General features: G+C 41.1%; 1 protein-coding gene and 2 long non-coding RNA genes across 4 annotated transcripts in view; 1 reads left to right on the forward strand and 2 right to left on the reverse strand.

Moving 5' to 3' along the window:
• Nucleotides 1-23,313, forward strand: part of ANTXR2 (ANTXR cell adhesion molecule 2) — a 101,403-nt gene that overhangs the window by 41,894 nt on the left and 36,196 nt on the right. For both annotated transcript variants that reach the window (XM_026042559.1, XM_026042560.1), the window contains exons 11-16: nucleotides 7,751-7,829; nucleotides 11,071-11,166; nucleotides 16,989-17,030; nucleotides 18,074-18,169; nucleotides 21,898-22,065; nucleotides 23,154-23,234. In XM_026042559.1, the coding sequence (XP_025898344.1) occupies nucleotides 7,751-7,829; nucleotides 11,071-11,166; nucleotides 16,989-17,030; nucleotides 18,074-18,169; nucleotides 21,898-22,065; nucleotides 23,154-23,234 (562 nt within the window). The remainder of the gene's footprint in view (nucleotides 1-7,750; nucleotides 7,830-11,070; nucleotides 11,167-16,988; nucleotides 17,031-18,073; nucleotides 18,170-21,897; nucleotides 22,066-23,153; nucleotides 23,235-23,313) is intronic.
• On the reverse strand, nucleotides 8,831-17,022 carry LOC112950094. Its single transcript, XR_003249948.1, has 3 exons — nucleotides 16,965-17,022; nucleotides 16,028-16,151; nucleotides 8,831-9,392 (listed from the first exon to the last, which is right to left on the reverse strand). It is a non-coding gene; the product is annotated as an uncharacterized LOC112950094 (long non-coding RNA).
• Nucleotides 19,727-23,313, reverse strand: part of LOC112950095 — a 73,252-nt gene continuing 69,665 nt past the window's right edge. Inside the window, exon 2 of the long non-coding RNA XR_003249949.1 lies at nucleotides 19,727-19,848. This is a non-coding gene — a long non-coding RNA (uncharacterized LOC112950095). The remainder of the gene's footprint in view (nucleotides 19,849-23,313) is intronic.

The following is a 23,313-nucleotide window of genomic DNA, read 5'->3' on the forward strand; positions in this document are numbered from 1 at the left end:
AGATAAAAAAAAGATAAAAAAAAGATAAAAAAAAGATAAAAAAAAGATAAAAAAAAGATAAAAAAAAGATAAAAAAAAGATAAAAAAAGATAAAAAAAGATAAAAAAAGATAAAAAAAGATAAAAAAAGATAAAAAAAGATAAAAAAAGATAAAAAAAGATAAAAATAAAAAAAGATAAAAAAATAGAATATAAGAATAAAAAAGTAAGTAGAAGCTGATTCCACTTAGCCACTTGAAAGTCAAGCAGCTTGTTTAAATACTCAAAAATAAACTTAAAGACCCATTTTTGAAAATTTGGCCCCTCCCTTTAGATTGGGTGCCATTTACATATTCTTTGAACAATAATGTCCCAAAAGAAAAAAAATAACAACATTAAATAGAGCTTTCAAAGAGTCCATGTTGATTAACATATTTCACATATAAGACAGTAGTGTTCACTTTTATGAAAAAAAAAAAGCACAATAGACCAACACCAACAGGTACCTGCCAGGAGCTGTCTGCAGAACACCAGGCAGGGAGCCCCTCCAGCAGAAGGGAGGCCGCCACCAGGATAAACACCAAGCCTCACTTCCCATATTTGCTTTAGTGAAACCCTTTCTACTCTCTGTGCATAAAAACTGCAGTTCTTAGCACTAAGAAAATAACACTAAACAACACCAAAAAAGAAAAATAAAGATATTAGTCCTCCTTTTAACATCCCTACTGCCTCAATCAACCTTCTGCCTCCCCTGTACTTGCAAACTGATGGGATGCTGGGACCAAATTACTGAAATTGTTCTCACCTGTTGCTCTTACTCCAGAGCACCTGGGCTCAAGGTACTGAGTACAGTGGTGCATAATGATGACCATTTATTTGACACTAACATTCCCCTTCCATGTCAATAGCCCCTCTTCCCCAGAATCACAGGGCACACAGGGTTGGGATGAATCAGACCCTCTGCCACCTGGGCTGGCTGCTTTCTCTGCAAAAGCCCCAAGACTTGGCATGTGCTCATAGCACCAACACTGCAACTGTCAAAAAGAGAGTGTTCAATAATCACAGGGCCCCCATGTGGCAACCCCCCCAAAACGGCCAGAGCAGTGAATTGGGTAGGAGGGAACTAGAAATTTGGCTCGATTAGGCCTAATGTCTGCTATAAATATTACCTTCCGAAAATATTTTAGAAACACATTTAGTTTGACACAATTAGATTATAATGGGAACTATTCACAGATGGAAACATCCTCAATGAGTTGTATAGGCTAACTGGCTCCTAAGACATATGGATCCGATGTTAAGATCAGTAGTAATTTCTAATGCAGTCCTTCACGTTCCTCTGTAGGGCACACTGTGTTCCCAGAGCATTAGGAAGGAGTGCGTGAGCAGAACTAAGTGCTTAATATTATGCAGTGGACATACTACCCTGCGCTGAATTAATGGACTCATTTAACATAATAATGACATTTCATACCATGTTACTGCAGGTTCCTGTGATTCCAGGGGGGAAGAGCTAATGCAAACCTGGCTTCCAATGCTGTCAACTTCACAAGCGCTTCCAGGCACTGAAAGGTTTAAGGATCTCTGCACTTCCTTGAGTTCACATGAAAAGCCAAGCCCACACAGTACATCAAACTGGCTACTGAGAAAGCCATTAGCTGGGGCTAATAAGCAGGGATCCTAAAACAACTATAATTTGAATTTATTTTAATGCTAACACCAAGGAAGTAGAAAAATAATAGAAAACACGGTTTTACTAATTTTTACAAAACAACCTTACACATAAGGATTTGTATAATGATTTATATATAGTGCAATAGCTTGCTATTCTCAGGAAAAATGAAATACTCATTTTTATGCCACAGTGGTTGGTGGGAGGAAAACTACTCTGTCCATGTATCATAAGTGCAGCTTATTAACTGTCTCCGGTAAAACTCTTAATTCAGTAGGGATGTAAACTGGTTCCTTTGCTTCCCAGGCGTAGCTGACCCTTGGCAGAGTGGAAACAGGGAGCGATTGGCAGGCAAGGTCTGTAATCCAGCTTTGAGGGAACTTGCTCTGTTCTTGGGCAGCTGGAGTTTTCGCCCAAGGAACAGCAGCAAAACCAGGCGCAAGGGCTGGAAACGCTGCCGCTCTGGCTTTGTGCTGCCTCTTTCCGTGCAGGGATGGTACCTGAATCAGTACTGCCACAAAGCCATTCTCCCCACAATGCAACTAAATTATCAGCAGGTTATTTTTGTACAGAGCTACACATAAAATACATGCATGTACACATATGTGTACATACATATCCTCCCCATACATATGCACATGTATGAGTATATAAATACATGTAGATATGTGCACACCCATCTATGTACATCTTCATATGTATGTATTTTATGTGTCTTTATACACATATGTGTATTTATGCACACCTACTTTCTACTGGCCTACCAAGAGCAACTACACGTAGTTCATGGAAGGGGTTGTTTGCAGAGAAGGCGCACTTTTAAAAACATCAATTTATTTTTTTCCTTCCTGCTATGTACAAAATTTAATGCTGGCACTTGATTCTAAAATACCTTTAGTCACCATAATTTTAATAACTTTTTGAGCAGTTGCCAGTTTAATTTTCAGTACGTGAAAATTGGAGGTAAATTATTTATTACTTGCAGCAAATGTCTTTCACAATTTTATTTAATTTTTTCATCTTTTTTAATGGCTCATAAAATGGCGGCCTTTTATTGGACACTCATAAAGTAAGGAGCAAATGAATACTTTGCAAATAGGTTACTGTGGATTGAAATGTCAGCTGTATTTCACCGGGTATGAAATTCCTTAGACCAGAGCTGTAGTGACATATGGCGACGGGCCACGTCCCTCTTCTGTAGCACTGAAGTGGCACTGGACATAAAGGCAGGAAAGACTCATGACCATTAAGACCTTTCAGGTTGCCTGGGTTTTGTACATTAGTTATTTGACTGGCCAGTGGTCTCATCACGATGCACTTTAAAGTTGCAAGAATCTTGTGCTTTCCTTCAGTCATAAATAAGAGCGTTTGTTAAAAGCATTTTTAAACTCAAATTTTCCGGGATTGATTGCTACCCCAGTACTTTATATAAAAAAAATACAGGAAAAGCTTTTCCCCTTTGAAGGGGTTTCAAAAACCTGTTTAAAAGTATGGGCCACTGGAAAGGTGCACATCCAGCCTGTGTGACATTAAAGAAAGGAGCTGAGCTGGTGAGTGCCTGGACAGGCTGCCAGTAACTCGTGCAAGAAGCTCAAGCTTGTGAACGTCCTGCTCGAGTCCACTGCAGTGCTGGGTCAGAAGGACTCCCAGGATGGGAGAGGGAGCCGTGGCCAGAGCCCTGCAAGAGGCTGGGCTTGGTCCCGGCTCCGTTTCTGAGGAGCAGGGTCACGGGCTGGGCTTGCTCTTCCCTGCAGGCTCATTCCTGCAGCCGTGATCTCCAGGCTGCGTATGGAGAAGCTGCCTGATTCCTTGTGTCCCGGGTACCTGTGCTCGGAGTGTGCCTCAGTTACCAGCACCCCTGAGCTTCGGAGCTCTGAGGTTCTGAAACCTCGGAGGTTTCTCTGATCAGAACCTCAGAGCCTGGGGCTCTGCTTTCCTTCCCCGTGCACACACGTAACGTCCAGCCCACAAACCAAGCGGACTCGGGCGTGCAGCAGAGAGGAGCTTCTAGTGGGGGCCTGGCGCGTGTCCTCCTGTGTTGCTACAGCAACATCAACATTGGCACTTCCTCATTCTCTGCGGCTTCTCATCGGGGCTGACCTGAGGAGAAACTTCCTCTGGCTGCAACTTTTTAACTCTTTAGTATTTATTTTCATCCCATGTTGGGACAAAACTATTATTTACAAGATTTTACTTGTGTCAAAAGGTCTGTTTTAGTTCGTGGAAAATGTGCTCTTGTGTGTGGGCTTGTGTGGCTGCGCTGAATCAAGTGGGATGGTGATTGAAACGTGGGACTCGCACGAAGAAGAACTAACCTGCTGGGGCAGGGCACTAGCACCCTCTCACCCCACACTCATGTCTCTCTCCCCACACTTGTTTCAGCAGGAGAGGTTTTCTTGTGTGCTTGGAAAGCAGTTAGTATACTAGGGATATAAGAGTATAAATCAAAAAAAATAAATACTTGCTGGATGGTCGGTGAATACAAACTCCAAATACCTGGTTGAAGTGACAGCCAAATTTTTGGGTGGGAGGTATTTATTAAAGCATTTCTAATCACTTCCACCAGTTGCTGTGGTCTGCTAACCATATGACCAAACATCTGCGCTGCACCTTTCCTGTGTCCGAATTCAGAAAACTGACTTCAGTCTTCTATCCCTTTAAAGTGTATTCCTGCCCTGCACAGAGAGAAATCTCGAGAGAGATTCAAAGGTTTAGAGCTAGTGTTAGAGGCCGGTTCAGCTCTTGGTTTGAGATTTTGGGGACCTTACGGAAGCACTAGGATGCTCACAAAACACAGAGCATTAGCAGTGAAAATCATCATTTGGAAATGAAGGTGCCCAAAAGCTGCAATCACTTCTGAATGTCATATTATTTTGGAAATATTGTGCAGATTATGCAGAATACTGAGTTAAAAGTCTTGCACATATGAACTGTTATGGGTAAATAGTGGGTATATTTATGTATATGTCTTTTTCTTGGAAGTTTCTGGTTGAACTAGAGCACAGTCTAGTATGATGCTGCACAATTTTTGTATGTACAGTTTTGTCAGTAGTATTTTTGTGCTCCAAATTGAAGGGGGATTGTTTATAGAAACCTGAAGTACACATCAGCCACTGAACAGGTGGGTTATGAAGAGATGAGAAAAGTGTATTCCTTATACCCTGCAGACATGACAATTTCAGGAAGGAAGTGGCTTTGTATGTTGACAGGTTCATCCTTTTGAAGCTGAGATAATTATCTGTGTGAGTTCACTCAGTAGCTTCTCGAGCTGCACGAGTTATGATCAGCTCTATGAAAAGCCTCCACTGGCTCACCCCTGCAGCTGTGTATCAAAAGGGAGGTTGATACAGAAACTGCTCGTTCCTCCTGCATGGTAGCTGATAGCTGATGTGTTCACTGAGCCTGCTGCTTGGGATGTTTGTCAGGGCGACTGACAGCTAAAGGTTGGGGGAATGTGAAGCTGGGTGGTGGCGATGTGGCACGTGGCGCCAGGGACTTCAACCCTGCTCTTCCTGCAGGCAGTGCCAGTTAGAACTTTGGGTCCAAGTCTCATTCCAGAGTGGTGTCCCCATGACACCTTTCGGCAGCACCCGCCTTCCTGGGCCTTGGCAAGGCTGCTGCAGAGGACAGCGTCCAGGCATCCCCGCTCATTTAGCTTTGTTCCTAAATCCCCAGGAAAATACATGTGAGTGGAACCAGAACACCGCTCTGCATCCTCCTCCTCCTCCTCAACCGTGTATGTTTGGGACTGCTGGGGGCTTCTATGAACAAACTGCCAGAGGTGACCAGGACACGGTGAAACGATCCTAGAAAGTGTTCTCGGTTAACAAGTACACACATTGCCCAGGAGAAAGCAAAGGGAAGTGACTGGAGAAGAAAATCCCTAAAAAATAGGGAATTCACATTCACATTTTTTAAAATGAGGGCAATGAGGAAACTGAGCATCGGAAAGCAGTTTGGGAATTTGACCCCAGTAGATGGCAGATGCTGCGATAGGCAGATGCTAGTGGCCAAATCCAGCAGATCTTCACTGGTGCCTAGCACAGTTATTTTTGATTCCAATGGGAGCTCTGTCCAACAGGAGACTGCAGAAATGGTTTCCAACCATTCAAACAATAGTATGAGCTGAGGAAATGCTAAACTGTATTTAGACACAAAGTATTACGGGAAATAAATTCAGTGCACAAGGTATGTAAATGTATATGCAGATCCTGAGACTGTATGAATGCAATACATTAATTTAAAAATCCAAATTTCTTGGTGTACCACACTGACAAGTTCATATGCTCACTTCTTCCTGTGCCATTGGGGTTCGGACCAAACAGTGTAATTCCAGTTATGGCACCGTTCAGTGGGAACACACCCTCTGTTTTGCAGGGAGGTTCTGCAAAAGTAGAAGGGCTAAATAGCTTTTATGTGCAGGAAAAAAAGCCACAATGAATGCCCTTTCTTGGGTGTAGCCATCTTCAGAATGTGATGCGCAGCATCCAGTGTGTATGTAGCCTAAAACTGAGTCATTCTTAAAAGAGACAGGGCTAATGAGGGGGAAATGACACACTTTGGAGATCAAGCTTTCCTCTTTGAATTTGTACTTAACTAAAAAATTGCCATCCAAAAATACCTCTGTGTGCTATGAATTCATTTGTATTTATGGGCCACATTCAGCTTTCACTTAACCTGTACACTTGCAGCGAAGCAGCAGTGGGACAGCGTACGAGACGATGTGATCCCAGGACACTGGAGTCACACTGACGTGACCGGGCTCCAGGTCACTGACTTGGGACACAGAAATACATTTTGTGTGATGTCGATGTTGTGCCAAGCTCCAAAAGGTTCAACAGTCTAAACATTCACATTTCTTTTGGGACACCTTTCTGGTTTTAGGCTGTGTTTCGGCAGCACGGTTTGTTCTTAAGTCCTTTTACTTAAGTTTGTACTTAGGTCCTGCAGGAGTACTCAATAAATTGGCAATGTGAGAAATCAAAGTTTAAAAAAAACAGAAATGGCACATTTCAAAAATTCATCTTTAAAAAGTTTTATTGCAGTTTTTTTTTTAGTTAGTAAGAAATTTAATATTTTATTTTATCTGCTCTGGTTCATTTACTCTATTAATAATTAGAAGTAAATTAGAGTTATTCTTTCCCTTAGATCAATTATTCATAACCTAGACCATTTAAAATGAGTTTGGTGGAAGCAACTTACTAGATTTTCACTAAAACTGAAAAAGAAATTAGCCAAATTAGTTAAAATAGCCTTGAACTCCATATTGACTAAAGCATTTGTGCCAGAATAAAAATTCATGACATATAAGAAGAACAGTATAAATGATTAATCATTTTAGTTCATGGATATCTATATTTTTATTTAATTACATTTATGCATAATATAAACTGTCTGAAGCTTGGGAATCCAAGCCAGAGAAGCTGAAGAGTCTTCTTCTGTTTAACATTCACCATGTGTTGTTTTCTTCTAGGGTTAATTTGTAAAATGTAAACCACATTCTATTTGTATGCAGTGTTTATGTACTATTTATAGAAAGTCTTGACCATTTATAATTATCCGACATTTTTATCCATAATGTCTGCATATGACTAAAGAGATGTTTATGTAACAGACGTAATAATGCTGTTTTTACAACTGATCTTCAATTTATTTTGTGTAAAACTTTTTGGAGTATTTTATGTTGCATGGAATACAGAAAGGATATCTCTGCTTAGCCCACTTGGTTGAGAAGACTAAAATTATTTCCGCGTAGTCATCAACACAATACCTGCAGGAGACTGCACATTACTCCTATAGCTCATTTGAAGCAGGATGAGCTGAGGGAAAGCAAACTTGGTCTGAAACGACCAAAAAGTGGTTTCTGAAAGCCACAAAGCCACCCCAGCTGTATTTATGAGAGCTGTCCAGAAATGCTGGTGCAAAGCAGGCCCGTTAGCGCCACGGCTTCTGTGAAGCCACCTGTGGTGTCCGGCGCAGCTCCGCTGCCCCGGCTCCCCTCTTCCTCCTTCGGAACACGTCCGCCGTAAGCGCGTCCCGGGGCACCTGTGCTCGCAGTCACTGCTTGTGGTTGCTGATTTGCTCTTCCCTTTCTTTCCAGAACCCTAGAAGTTTTGGTGAGTTTGAACGAAGGGCAGTCTTTCATGTCCAGCTCATTAACAATCACTGCTTCGGAGTGTGTAAGTAAATGACTAGCATCATTCCATGTAAAATACTCAAATTCAGCTTCTCTTGCAGGTTTATCCTTGCATGATCTCACAGTGCAGAGAACCTCAATGTACAGCAACCCTCATTAACGCTTATACAAGATTTATTATTAGACAAAACTTTATACACAACTTATTATACAAAACAATCTAACTTGAAAAATGCATGTGTGCAGATATACATCTAATGATATATGATCTGTAATATATAAACATGCACATAAGCATATGTATAATACATGTTCTAAGTAACTTCCTCAGGATTTTGAAAGATTAGACTTAATTAAAAAATACAACAGTACACTCGCAAGGAAGTTTCAGCTGTTTCAAACGAGGCTTAGAAACAGGATTTCTTCAGCAATTGCATGAAATACTTGCCTTAATTCTTCCCACTAAGGTGCTGGACAGCTTTATTTAAGGAATGCATTTTTTGTACAATCTCACATAAGTATCAACGTGTGTACCATCCAGGACTTGCACATAACACTTAGAAAACATCCCTCATGTGGCAGGTTTGGAGATTTATCTTTGCTTTCTGACATAGGCTCTTCAGTAAGGGTTTTTCTTCCTTTCATTGCTGTTGCATCTGTTTTGCTAGCTGCTTCAGGAGCTGCTGATTTAGACCATATGCGGAACTGTATGCAGAGGGAAAGCCCCAGTATTCTCCTCCTCCCCCAGGCTACCTCAGCTGGCTCTATCCTGTGATCCATACAGGGGCTGTGTATTCCTTATGTGCTCTGGTCTTAGGTTTTGCTATACCTTTTCAAATATATTTCGCTGAATACATTACACAGCTGTGGCTTTGAAAATACTGTGAAGCTTCCATGCTGTTAGAGACCCATTTACCACAAACAGAATTATGCCAGAAGAGCCAGGTGTGACACAGGCACTCGGGGGTCCCATCCCAGGACACAGCCACTGCCCAGGATCAGCTTCTCCTGAAGCTGGGAACGCACAGCCTCAGGTCTTCAGCCTGGCATGGAAGAAGATTATAATCCTGCAGGAGGATATTAGTTCTGTGCAGCTTGAGACACCTCAATAAGGCACCTATATAAGCACTCTAGGCTCTCGGCCCTGCTAATGAGGTCTATGTTGAGTAGAGTATCCAAGTTAGGCCTAGGGCTAGGTACTGTGAACATCTTCCTACATCTTTATCATAGTCTTAGAAAACAAAACAAAACAAAACAAAACAGAAATAGCTCTTAGGATAAACTCCATACTGATACAGTTAGTGCCTTTGAAAACTCAATATACACATTTTCTCATCTCATTTTTCTGCTGTCCACTTATTGCTTCTCTCTTCTCTATTATGTAGTCATGATATTTAGAAGTGTTGCAGTTAAATAAAGAGAACACCAGGCAGGAACGAGGGTTTTGAAAATCTATGTCAAATAGATACAGCTTTTAATTTGCCTCATTTAAAAGTGTGACTTCAGCGCAGCTTTCCCGTTAGGCACATACGCATACAGGACACAGCCTTCTGCTCAACACCATGCATTTTTCCAATAGCATTTTCATCACTCACAGGTAATTAACCTGAAAGAGAAAAACTGGTATTTGTTATCTTGTTCCTTTTAAAACTAAGTACTTGGGTGACTGCAGAAGGCAAATGCATCTCAGCTCAGCTCTTAGGTTTGAGGAAGAAAATGTTAATGAATTTAGAGCTGAAGAAACACATAGTACCTAAGTTATGTTTCTGTGCCTAAAGGCCTCTTTATAATTTGTAAGCATTCTGATCTTGTACCAAAATATGATGATTAGCCTCTCAGTGTGATAACATCAGGCCAATACAGTCAGAAGGGGATGCTGAGACAAGGAGTACTCTCTTCATCATTCAAAAGTAACTGTATGTGTTGTGCCCCTAAAAAAAAAAAGAAAAAGAACATAGACATGGGGAAAAGAAAGTGCTGATGCAAAGCAGATGATACCAAATTGCTAGGTAAGGTAAAATATTCCCCTTCTGCTTCTGCTGAATTCTTCCATTGCTTCTCTGTAGTTGAAAGTTTTAACTAACCAGAAACAGAGTGAGTACAGATGTGCATTGACAGGAAAAACACCAGAATACGTGTGATCATCTTTTTTTTTTTTTTTTTTTTTGTCTTTTATACACGTTGCAGTAAAGAGAGCTCCATACAAGGAGAATTGTGGTTTCCATAGTAGCAGATGGGCAACTGCAAGAAGTGGGTCACTGCTAGAATTGTTCCACTAATTCTAATGGCTGAGCAGCTGAGGGCTAGTTGGTGTAGGAGAGTTAGGAGTTCCAGCCTCCCCCAGCAAACACACACTGCTGCAGAGAAAACAAACAAAAATGGCACTGAGGCTTGTGCCTCGTCTTTCTCTTGCGTGTGCCTCCCTGCCTGGCATGCATATGGGCACCCACACACTGTTTGAATAAAGCTCTGCTTCTCCTCCCATTTGCGCCAGTTCCCCTCCAATATAACTTTGATGTAATTTTTGATAGAAATACGCGTGCTATGCTCTAGCACTAGTGATTGCCCAAATGCCCCCTGTCCTTTTCCCCTTTTTTTTCCGCAGCTGAAAAGGCCATGGGTACATTTCTATGGCAGTGTTGTTCTAAACAGGAACTGCAGCTCTGTCTATAAAGGGCTATGAGGAAAAGTACAGGATGTGGGTTTGAGATGGTGTGAAATGGTCTAGTCACCTACTCATTAAAAGTGGTAGGTTCTGGAAAGACCAGGTCTTTCTTAGGTCTTTCAGACTCCAAGGGCAGTTACTGTGATACAATCTGTGTCTGCCTTATTACTTGATCACATGTATAGGCCATAAGCATAAGAGCCGGGCTAAAATATCTCTATTGTTAGCAAAGATTTCCCCCCGTACATCCATCCTTACACACCTGAGTCCTTGTGAGAAGAGAAGGGCACTTGTGATCCACAGACCAGTTGGTTTCTTGGCTTTTTCTGCCTAAACAACCCAGGAGTTGTTACTATTGCAGTGGATGCAAACAGACCAAGCTGCTGGTCCCATCAGACAGCTGGTTGATACTTGGGTAGACATACCCTGCTTTTTTATTTTGCCCCCTCAGGGCTGACTGCTTTTCTTTTCTGAGGAATGCTCGAAGAAATAAGGCAGTAACTGGGAGCCCTTGTTTGGCTGTGCCAGTCAGTAGGGAGCTGTTTGGGGGCGAGTGGAAAAAAAAGAGACAGGAATTATATGTAACATTACTGACATTGTCTTTCTGCTTTCTTTGCAGTCCAGTGGAGTTGCTGCACTTATCGCTGTTCTTGTGCTGTTACTTTTGGTGGCGCTTGGTCTTCTCTGGTGGTTCTGGCCCCTCTGTTGCAAAGTGGTGAGTAACGAATATTAAAAAATAAAAAAAAAAGTCTCAGTATGTAATTTATGATCACCACTCATACCACGTTAGGAAATACAATAGGAAATAGGTTAAGTCTGAGAGTTATATGTGACATGAGCCATCTGTTGAGGCCGTTGTCTTTCATTAGGGATATGCTGTAAGCAGCAGAAGTGCTTACACGCTATGGACTGGGCTCCTAGCAGTGCTTTTGGATTTCAGCGAGACCAGCATCAGCAGGCTGATGTGTTGCTCACTGGCTTTCTACTGAGTGAGCAGATGTGTCACATTTCTGTGAAATCTTTGATAAAAGCCTTTTCTCTATTATTTGAAAGTTGCTGGCCATAATGGTACACAGATGTTATCCTAAAATCAAGGACCATTTTAAAAGTCCTATCACTAAAATGGATATTTGCAGTCCATTATAGGCTCTCAAGTTGGAAATCCCTTATTCTCTTATTAATCCCATGCAAAAAATTAAATTTTCATCTTGCACACATTACATCTCATTTCATCTGAATAATGAACGCTCTTTATCCTTCTAGCAGCAAAAAGTGCTGCCTCGCTTGTCTCCCTCTATCTCCGTGCACGTTGGAGGTTTTAAACTGGTGAAGTTTATTACCCATTCAATTCAATGACGTGCCGAGGACTTCAGAAGGGGAGATTGCTTCCAAGCTGCCACTATATTTGCTGTATGCTTGTCTCAGGCTTGTGGAAAGCAAGGCAGCACTGGAACTGCTCTTCTCTGCTGACCACACATTTTCACACTGCAGGTGAAATATTACTGAGATCATAAATAAATCCATGTAACTTCTTTCAGTGTCTCCTTTGAGCTATTGGCAGACACCCACAGGATTCTTAAAAGAAATCGATGACTTTGAATGAGTCGTGTTTTGCTATTTGTTCACTGCCTGATGGGAGTGATCATATTATCCTCTTTCGGGAGCTGCTTTTCTGAAACATTCTGCTTTTTGGCCTTTGCCTGGCTTTTAAAGCTTTTTTTGTTTATTTTAAAAACAAACACACTTACCCTTGACTTGACCACTATCAGAAAAGTTTCTTTAGTTCCTAACTGCACTGAGAACAAGTTGCCTCACTAAAACTCTTGTTTTTTCTTTGTTTGTTTTTGTCACTAGCTGAATATCACTGTCAGTCACAGCATATCCATGCATATCTAATTTATGTGAGACTCAAATCAGTCTTTTACAATTGGAAATTCTACAGATTCCATCATATTCAGTTGTACCTGAAGATTTTATCATTTGCCAAATGGGGATTTTTTTCAGAGTCAGGTTTACACATGTACAGCCTAGTGAAAAATCAAAATACTTGTGCCAGTGACCAGACGTCCGCGCCGGTCAGCTCCCATGGTGTAGCCAGCCTTGATGCACTGGGCATCTTCCTCTCACTACAGTAAAAAGTGACTGCAGTCTCTCAGTCCCTGGGGAGCAGAAATTCTCTTTACAGGGATGACTTTGTAATGACAATCAGTAAGACACTTCCTGTATTTTTATGGCAGAGTCATACAAGAAAGGAGGCAACTGGAGAGTTCTGTAGTGCTAATTTCCAGCCCTTATGGTAGCTGTGCCAATATAATAAATTAAAACATCAACTACAGCAGCCTGTGCTTGCTAGAAATGAATGGAGCTCAGTTTGCATTGCAGGTGTATATAAATAAATCCTGCAGAGCTGTGGAGGAATACCTTAAATTAACTCCCAAATAAGTAAAATAGATGTGCTGTACATTGAAGTGCAGAGCAGTGATGCACACAGATGCACAGTGACATCAGCACAGGCCTCTGGCTTCTCTTGTGCAGAGCTGACTTGTGTGTCGCAGCCAAGAGCTTCTCACAGCAGTGGGAAAATGCCCTTGGAATCTGGTTCACCTTGTGCTTAGGTCTGTTCCTCCCTGATGGTTACTCCCAGGCCTGGTAATTCATCCTAAGCATCTTTTCTGGGTACAGTATTTGGTAATACCACTAACTGTCTACTTTAGGGGAAATTGCAAGCTGTGAGTCCATGAGCTGCTGTAAAAAGTAGTCTCACTTCTCCAGGAGCAATAAAATCAAAGTGCCTTGAATGCTAGTTTTGGTACCCTGTTGTTTCTGGTCACCTCTCACAGATATCTTATTTCCTTTAAAAACGGTCATCGTAGGGCACACTGATACAATATTACTGAGTTCCAAAATGGCAGATTTTACACTGACCCTATTGCCAAATACAGACTCTTCTTTTCTTCTCTGCTTTGATGATCTTCCTCAGATCACCGCAGTGTGTTCCCATTGCCTCTCCTTCCCGTCTGCACCTGATGTGCTCACACTACTGGTCAGCTCCACTTGTGGCAAAGAGCCTCGGGCCTTGGTGCCCGTGTCCTTGACGTGAGGAGCATGTTTAGGTTAGGCAGGAGCTCTTCCCTTCCACCAAACCTGCTTGCCTGGCACAGGGGAGCGCTTAGTTTCATGGGACAAATAACAGGAGCAAGGAAGAAAGCGGCAGCCCTTAAGCCTAAGAAATGTCACATAGATGGGAATCAAAGGCGAAAGAGGAGAAAAGGGTCTTACAGGCAGAGCCGAATGAGTATCTGGAGCCCCCAGTATGTAATTCCGACTGTCTGCAGGCCACCAGAGTTGTGAGCTGGTTTGGGCACTTACTTCATCCGTGCTAGGAACTGGCTTTGACACAACGTCCACGTACAAACAGTTACAGGTTGGGGTGGGGGGACTCCTTCTTCTTCCTTTCCTTCCTTTTTCTCTTCAAGCAGTTCACTGTTGACAGTTCTTTCACTCTTCCCTCAATATCAGAACATATGATCGCATCAAGCTGGCTTCAGGCTCTGGTGCTGACATTTCCTAATGCCCACATCACTCGAACATTTGAAAAGTGTTAATGAGCAGATCAAAGGGACTGTTGCCTGAAGCAACTAACTTTTTTTTTCTTTTTTTTAAAGAAATCGGCTCTCCTCCAAACTCAAGTGTTCTTTCTTTGCAGCTAAATAAATGAGATACTGCCTTGCCTGGCAATGCTGATAATAAACCAAAACAAAATTAGGGAGGAATCTATCTCTACATGTGGCTAATAAGACAGTAGCATTATTCAGAATCTTCAGGATTTAAATGTGCGGAATAAAGTTCGGGGAAAGTTAATCTTGCAATATTATGATCTTGTATATTTGCAATTTTATGCTACATTTGCATTGTTTTCTGCCTAAGCTGCATGAGTTCCCTGATTTGATTTTTTCCGAAATGGCTTTCTGCTAATTTTTCTTGCAATATCAGACAAGACTGAGAATACTCTTTGTGTGTGTGAGAGGCAGAGAGAGGGAGCGAGCGTGAGTGTGTGAGGAGCCTGTGGAAACATAAGGATGCAGGCATTTACATTCCACTTCTGTCAGCAGGGGTGAATATCTGCTACTCAAAGCAGATTATTTTCTCACACCACTGTCACATGTAAAACAAGTTTCATTTTCCGAAGCTATTAGAAATAGCAGCTAATTAATGTATCAGTTAACTTCAAATCGAGTTTACCCTGTAACTTCAGGGAGTTTAGCAGCTGGCATGGGATCGGATCCTGCTAAGGCAGTAAGATAAAAACTTCCACAGTGCCGGCTTACGAAGCCTGGCGAGGTCAGCGAGTCGCATTTTGCTTGATTCACTTTGCTTGAAACTGCAGTTCTGTCAAAATGGGTAGGCATTTGGCCCCAGGAAGCTTTAGCCCCCATCGGAAAGTTTAGGATCAAAAGTCATCTTTTCTCAGGAAAGATTCTAGGATATAAGAATAATAGGGCTATAGAAAGCAGAGTGATATCATTGCTAAATATATATATATATATACACACACACACACACACACATATATATACACTTTACAACATAGCTGGGCTTCTTCTCCTCCTCATACAGCTTAGAATCTTGGCAACAAAATATGTATTTTGAGATAATGGTTAGAGATAGGCAGAGGGAAAAGAAGGATGAGAATTAAATACATTAGATAATGTGAAACTTAGACTGAAAGTAGCTTTTGCTTTTTTTTCCTGTCTCTTAACTGTTTTGAGAATTAAAGATTTTTAAAAATCTTGCTCAGTGCTCAAATAACTCTCAGAATCTCTTCCATGCTCTGTGTTTATGTTTCTGTTAAGGCAGTCATTCCAGTCTGGCTTTCAGGAATGCTAGACTAATTAAATAGTTGATTTCTATTAAGTATTCTGAAAATTCTTGATGTCTCACAATAAAAAAATTCTCAGAAATATTTAAAGAAAAGCAATTTTAACATGTTTTTGCAATGTCCTGGCGCGCACACACACACACAAATGTGTAGTTAATTGATTTTCCAATCTTCTGAATGTACTCTGAGCTTAATAAATAAATATATCTTAAAACCTGTAGTCCTGCGGAAAATATCTCTAAAGGTGCCACTACTTATTTGTCTTATTTGATGTAATTCCTGTATCCAGGGCTAAAAGTGCATAGTTTATATGAGTAGTAACTGTTTTTGGTGTCACTCAGACTTGAAATGTTAATCAAATGTCAATCATTACTCTTGAGAAATGGTCAAGAAAAAGATGATTCTGTTCTGTATGATGCTGGGCATCTGTGCAATGGCACATTATTTATATGCAGTGGTAGGGTAAATGGAAGTACTGTAATTAGTAGCAGCAAGTGAAGGAAATATATTTCAATTAAGATACTCTTATAATTTAAGTATCTCTCATTGGGGACAATTTTAGTTGGGCTAGTAGGCATAGCAGAACTAGACTGCTTTATATTCATGGGTTGTTTTTTTCTGTCATTTTTACATAATACAACAGAAAATGACTCATAATAAAACAAGTGAAGAGCTTGGTTATTTTAGCTTTACTAACCTGTGGAACAATGCCTGGGTCTTCAGTTCTTATCATCATCCTTCACGAGGATTGTGGCCTTCCTCTTCCTCTCACTTGACCATTGCTTCTTTTCAGTATTGAGGGAACTCCTTAGAATTCACAGCTGACAAGAAATTAGAGGGAGGAGTTTAAATGATTTAAATGTACTGTGTATATTCTGTAGCTTTCTAAAAACTTAAGCTAACCTAAAGCTTCATGCAGCACAAATACAGGGTCTCAGTTATCCAAGAGAGAACTTATTTTGGTCTTTTTTTTCTTTTAATCACACAAAGAGGTAATTTCAGTTGGGCAACCAAGCAGTCTTATGCTTGGGAATAAGGTTTAAGTGAACTGCCCTAACAGAAGCTGTCCTTCTTCAGCAAGACTTTAAGAAGCCCTGTGATTGTAACTCCCTGATGCAGACACTTCACTCTGAACAGTCAAGGAGCTCTGTATTTAAGTTATTATCTGTAATGTGAGATCTACACAAATGACCTGGATGTCCAGAGGAGAAGCCTGAGCTACCAGCAGGCATTTCTCACTTGTTGCCAGGCCAGCAATTCTCCTGCACAAGGGAGCAGGCATCTTAGCCCAAGATAATACAAGACCTCACATGGACCTTGGGTTGCTTTTCCTCCTAGGCTTCCTAATTAATTCCATAGGATTTCATCACTGGCAATTACTTAGAATGACTGAATCTTATCCGGTCAGGAAGCAAAGGGGCAGACGCATCTGCCCAGAGAGTGTCTGCCAGTCAATTGATTTTATTTGCTATCAGGAGGGTGGTGGTAATTTCCAGAAGGCCTCAATAATCAATACCCAAGGGACTTGGCAGCAGTGGCTGCCTGTTTGCAAGGAGATGTGGAGGACTCAGACAGAAACAATTCACTAGGAAGTTTCTGTTGGCTTTTTTCATGCTCTCAGTGCAGCTACTTACGTTTTTGCATGTTTGGTTTTTTAGGTCATCAAAGATCCGCCTCCGCCTCCATCCGCTCCGAAAGAGGTATAGTATAGAGGGGCTCCATGGACCATGTGGATTACATGATACCACTCCCTTGTGCTTTCCTGTGCTCTGCACATCTGTCTCTTAGTCCTAGCTGCTAAAATAGGGAAAAACACAGCAGTGGGAAGTCTTAAGATGAGACATTTGGATGGGCAAAGGTCAAATCTCTGTCCTATTCCAGTCATCTCAGTGCAGCATGAGTCAGGTAACTTAAGCCTATATCCAGAGAAATATTTTGGGGCTTTATCCCAAAACAGTTTCAACATTAAGTTCCCCAATCTGTAGTTAAAGCAGAGAGATGGGGCACTTCTATGATACCCTAAAAATTCACCAAATGACCTGATACAGTATTTTCCTGCAGCTTTAGTATTCCAAACACTGAAGAACCTTCAGGGGAATTTCTCCACCTTTTCTGGGCAATCATGTACAAAAGGATGTTCTGGTCCCTTCAGTATTTTTCCCTCTGCTCTTCATTTAGCTGGCCGCTTGAATGCATTCAAGCTTATTCTGGAAGTTAAGTCCACGCTAAGGCACTTTACTGAGCAGAGCAAGTTTGACAGAGGTTGGCTTAGGAAACTGCTCGGTAGTGTAAACTTTATCTGTCAATCTTCTGAGTACTGTCTGCTGAATCCAAATGACGAGGGCAGATAATCTGGCTTTTTGAAGGCAATATATTTTCTATGTCAAAAGCTTCTGAAAATCCCTTTCCTACTATGAGTTTTGATTTCTTTATTAGTGGAATAGAAAAGCTGAAGACAAATTATGAGCACTAGAATGCATAGCTGGAAACCCCATTTGGTCTTTTACAGTGTTTGTGTGTGTTTCCCCATGCCCCAAGATGGGAACATAACTAGACATGATTAGGTTTTGTTTGGAGCCTGGTTATCATTGGGGGAACCTAAAGATCTAGTCCTTTGCACCTAGGATGGGAAAACCCTTTTTTCTTTGAGATCTAAGGAAACCATATATTTAGACAGACATTTTGTGGAAAAAAATTAGGAAGTTTCTCTTTTAAAAGTAATCTTATCTGTATTTATGGACAGGAAGAAGAAGAAGATCCCTTACCAACCAAGAAATGGCCCACAGTAGATGCTTCCTACTATGGAGGACGAGGCGTTGGAGGAATTAAAAGAATGGAGGTTTGTACTCTGTGGAAATGCCAAATCACTAAAGCACAAGATTTCTGAGGCTGCAGATGGTAGAAACAAAGACTTTTAAAGTGTCCTGCAAATACAACAGGATAATGCTTGCTTCTTTCCCAGTGACATAAGCCTTGTAAAATTCTTACCATATCCAATGATTCTGACCTTGGTTATGAAAGAACAGCTTTCAGTAGTTCCATTTGACTGGAACTTTAAATAGATGCAGGAAGGCATGCTCTTTCCATCAAGCTAATGAGAAAGAGAGAGTGAGAGCCTTTTCTGAATGTTTTGGAAGAAATTACAGTGAAACATAAGTCCTCCAACTGTGGGCCAGCCAAATGCGCTGACAATGGTGACGCTAAGGAGAGGCTTGATCCCAAAGGAACTCACAGCGACAACAGTGCCTGTCTTTGAAGAGACATGATAGCATCATGTTAATTAAAACAGAATGAAAAATGTGCATCCTTATGGGCATGTCCTTATGTCAGATTTTATAGTCAAGTCAGCCTTTATGGAATTTGCAAAGCAGTTTTCTACGTGCTTTAACTTCAATCTGGGAAACTGTCTCTGAAATATCCATCTAAGCCTTTATTGACAATCTTGATCAAACTCTATCTAAATATATGGGCCCAAGAACCACCTTTGCCTGAGCTCTTCTCAAAAGGAGAAGAATGTGTGTTCAATTTAAGGCTGTCTTGTTTATATGTGTTAGCTTTCGCAGTTCAGAAGTGCTAATTTAGAAGAGCCCAGCTTTTAAAAAAGAAACCATTTTGAACAGCACTACTCAGATACAGGCTAGAAAATGCTTTCCTTTCCAACCTAAAGAACTGTAAGCCTGGATTCTTAAAGCCTGGATTCTTAACAGGAGCCATGTCTTAGGAGCCTCCAGAAGAGATTCCAGGCCTTAAGTAATTATCCATTTGGAAATGGGACCCTTCCAATGGAAAACTAATGCCCAGTGATCAGAAATATCAGCACTGAGGAAAAAACACATGTTTATCACATGGTGAAAATACAGTTTTCGCTTCAAGGAAGAGAAGAAAAATTTATCTGGTTTGGAAAACACTTTCATCTATTGTTGGAATTTGGATGGCTAAAGATGTAAACCATTTGAAACTGTTGATAACACAAACATGGTGCTCTCAGAGCTGGACTCTTGAAAGGCACCTTGTTCTGCAGAGCCGGGTCTCCTTCCTTCTCTGGGGCCTGAGCCTGTTCAACCATTTTCAGAGATGGCCTCTTCTTTTTAATTCCCTAAATATGAAGTTCCACCTATGTTCAGTAGTATTTGTAACCGTGTGCCTGAGCAAACTACTAACTTAATTGTGCACTTTCTGCTCTTCTGGATTAAGCAATATCAAGCCTTATGTCTTTAACTGCCTCAAGAGAGTATGTTGCTCTTTTTGTGAATGAGGGCACAGCAAGTGTTGAAAAGACAGAGAAAACAAGAGCTCTCTTAAACCATGTTGAAGGTTAGCAGGTCAAAGAGAAGTTATTACTTACTTGATGATAAATATGTAGCAATGTCTGTGCTGTGGCCAAAGAACAATCATGGGTCTGGTCTTTTATGTTTCTTTGTTGTTTTCAATTCATGTGGTCATTCACTCGGCTGCTTTTTACTGTGTGTGCTCTGCGCTCTGTCATTCTTCTGGCAGCTTGATTCTTCTGGCAGTTTCCTAAGACAGAGGAAAGCAGAGAAGGAGCTAGTCAGCTGACTCTTACCAGTCCTCTCCTGCTTCACGTCACATGCTGTACTCCTTTTTGGGGCAACTTCATTCACTCCTGCCTCTTCCACTAGTTTCACTCCCATTCCCCACCCCTCACCACCAGGACAGGCCAGAATAATTTAGCTAGTCCTGCTCAGTCCTCCAACATATTGTCTTAAAGGTTTATGAGGCCATTAATAAACCCCACCCATTACAGACTGTTAAATTTTAATATCAAAGTTGTGTTGTCGGACTCTACAGATGGCAGTTTCTTGTGGGTGGAACCATTTCAATCTGAAAGAGAAGGTCATTTTTTTTTTTCAGTAAGGAATCCTCCACCTTTAAATGATTTTAACGGTGTTTAACATATATTTTAACAACCTCATAAAAAACACCATAAAAGTACCACTGATCACAGCGAAAGATGCAGAAGCATTTTAATGACGCAGCAGGGTCTACCTGGACATGAAAGCCCGTTGTAATATTGCAGAAAGAGGAATCCCTGGGGAGAAAAAGATAACACTAAGCAAGCCAAACAGCATGATTCAAAATAACTGAAAGATTGAAAACAATCCCCTTCCTAAGCAAGGATGGCCTGCATTTTATCAAGGTGAGGAATAGTATTACTAGGCCAAATAAAGCTCTGTTGCACTTTAGTGCTCTCATTCGTGGTGCACTGGTAAAAGACACCTGGTGATGGTGATAAAATGATATAATTTTCCTCCAAGACATTTCATTTGCCTGAGGAGAGGGGTCAGTGTTATATATTTTCCTCACCTACCACCGCAGAACTGGCATACAGCTGTCAATCTGTAATCGTGCACTATGCAGTGGCGCTCTCAATTCCTTCCCCAATGTGGAAGGTGAGTCAGTCTTCTCTGATCTGGATTCTTCCCTTTTTATGCCTTGTATTTCTAGTCTGGAGGTCCCTGAAAGAAAACTAGCATGTTGGTGGCACCCTGCAGTAATAGCTGGCTGGCACCATGAGAGCAGGGAATAATTGCCTAATAACACTTTGATGACTCAACAGCATGACACATGCAATGTCAGAATTTCATTTCCTGCCTTGAGGTGTATCAGGTCTTCCTTACAGGCTGGATTTTAGCAGATGGCATGATTAGGAAAGTCATGCACTGACACGAAGAATTTTCCAACTCTAAACATAGGTTTTAGATGCTCTTTCTAGATGAGTAAAAAACTAGTCAGGTTCATTTGTTTGTAGAGTACAGCAGACATACCAGTTCAAATTGCTGCACAATGTTTCATGTCATAAGAAGATTTTTTTTCCCCTGTATTTCTCCTTACAGCATAGCCAGTACAACTTTTCATGGAGGTAGAAATATGTGCCTGTCTCACCAGCAACCATAATCCAGGTTTCTTATCCCTTTGAACTACTTATATGTGTTCTATATCTTTTGTGGCACTGATAAAATGCACATTTTACACCTTAGACATTTACTTATAATACAGCGCGCACCACTTCATCTGCCTTTTCTCTAATATGTACCTTCTTGCAGAACCACTTCAAAACCTTTGAACAGCTTCAAGGAGTTTCTGTTAAATCTCCCTGAAGTACTGCTATCTAAATTGGGAATCTCGACAAACATGCAGTGTTGAGAAATCTACAGTGGCTAAAGCCTAAGCTTTCATGAATGGCCAATTGAGATCTTGTATTTTTGGATAAATCAGAACTAGAAATGAGTTTTATATCACTGAGGAGGGAAGGTTTTGGGGGGGGATTTCCTTATACATTCCATATGATACATATCCCAGGTTGGAATTTTTCAGTATTTTTCTTGACTTTTTGCTGCTGACAGCCACTCGTATTTACAAATGCAAAGATGTATAAGAATGTTGATAGTAGAACAGGAAGAATAAACATTTTCCTCAATGTTTCTCTCTTATTTATTCAGAATTTCTTCCAAATTTAAAACTTTTTTTTGGCTATTGCTCCTATCTACCATTATTTCCTTATCCTTTACATAAAACATAATTATGCTGTATTGTGTCTTTTCTCAGGTTCGCTGGGGTGATAAAGGATCTACAGAAGAAGGGGCTAGATTAGAAAAAGCAAAAAACGCTGTGGTGAAGCTCCCAGAAGAAGCAGAAGAGCCTTTTCATCCTAAACCACCTAAACCAAAGCCTACCTCACCAGTCATTCAGGAGAAGTGGTACACACCAATTAAGGTAATCTAGTCTTTAGTATGATCTGGCTTTGTACAAGCTACAAAGGCAGGAAGGAGGCTGGATTTTGTGTACCCTGCTGGCCTTATGTGGGATGAACTGTACCTTGTTTCTCAACTATTCCTATTCAAGCAGCTCTGGAAGGAAAATACCTCTCAGACCAAACAGCTGGAGCACATTTTAGTCATAAGTGCTGTACTTCAGTGTGATGTACTACAGTCTGTTCTCTCTCCACACAACAGGACATGTCTTACAGTAACAGAATCAAAACATATTTTTTATTTATAGCTATTTGATCTATCTATCTCAATGTAGATCTAATTAAACAAAAAGGTCTCTCTACAGAGTTTGTAGCAATTTCCTAGGTTTTCCACCTGTGACTATATTACCAGTCAAGAAATGAAAAATGTAACATAAACCAGCAGAATGCAAAATTCTGGTTGAAATAAGTGACACAAAGCAAGTGGTATAAAATAAAGACATTTTCCCTGAGCGTGCTCTGAGACACTTGCAAACCCGTAACAAACATAACCCATACCATGCTTAACGTATCAAGCTTGTCTCAGAAACTGAAGACGGGCCCATAAACACTTCTTTTCAAATATATAAAGGCACAGAATAGACAGGTTTAGTTCGGAGTTTGGACAAGGACTCTTCACAAATCCCTATATGTCCAAATGTCCAAAGCATTGGTGTTAAGTAATTCCAGTCCAAAGTGACTGGAATTACTGAGTGGGATACTGCCGACACGCATCAGGGCTGCTGCACATGTTGTACACGGGCACTCTGAGCACTCACAGTAAACCTGATGCATTCAGTACAGGTTGGACCTACTGTACAACACATATCAGTTACGTGCCACGTGCCGAGAAGGTCCAAGGCTTCTTGCAAATGACAAATTGGCTTTGTACAGACTGTAAAAGCACTTCCCTTTCTGTGGGAGAAATCCTAGATGGACAGGTGGCAATTCATCCCAAAGTAAATACCAGGAAATTTCTCCAAGGATCTCCTTCAATGGTAACTTAGCATGAGGTGGACTGTCAATAGATGAATTTTATCATACTGAAAGTCCTGTTGCTCTGTTGCCACAGGGTCGACTTGACGCACTGTGGGCGCTGTTACGGCGACAGTACGACCGCGTCTCTTTGATGCGACCACAGCAAGGAGATGAGGTTGGTGTGTTGGGAGCGCGCCAGCCAGGGTGGGCAAAGAGGGACACGGTAGAGCAAGGCTTTAGCAACAGATAAGCAC

This window comes from Nothoprocta perdicaria, unplaced genomic scaffold, assembly GCF_003342845.1.
Source record: "Nothoprocta perdicaria isolate Ctin4 unplaced genomic scaffold, notPer1 scaffold_308, whole genome shotgun sequence".
Classification (NCBI taxonomy): Eukaryota; Metazoa; Chordata; class Aves; order Tinamiformes; family Tinamidae; genus Nothoprocta; species Nothoprocta perdicaria.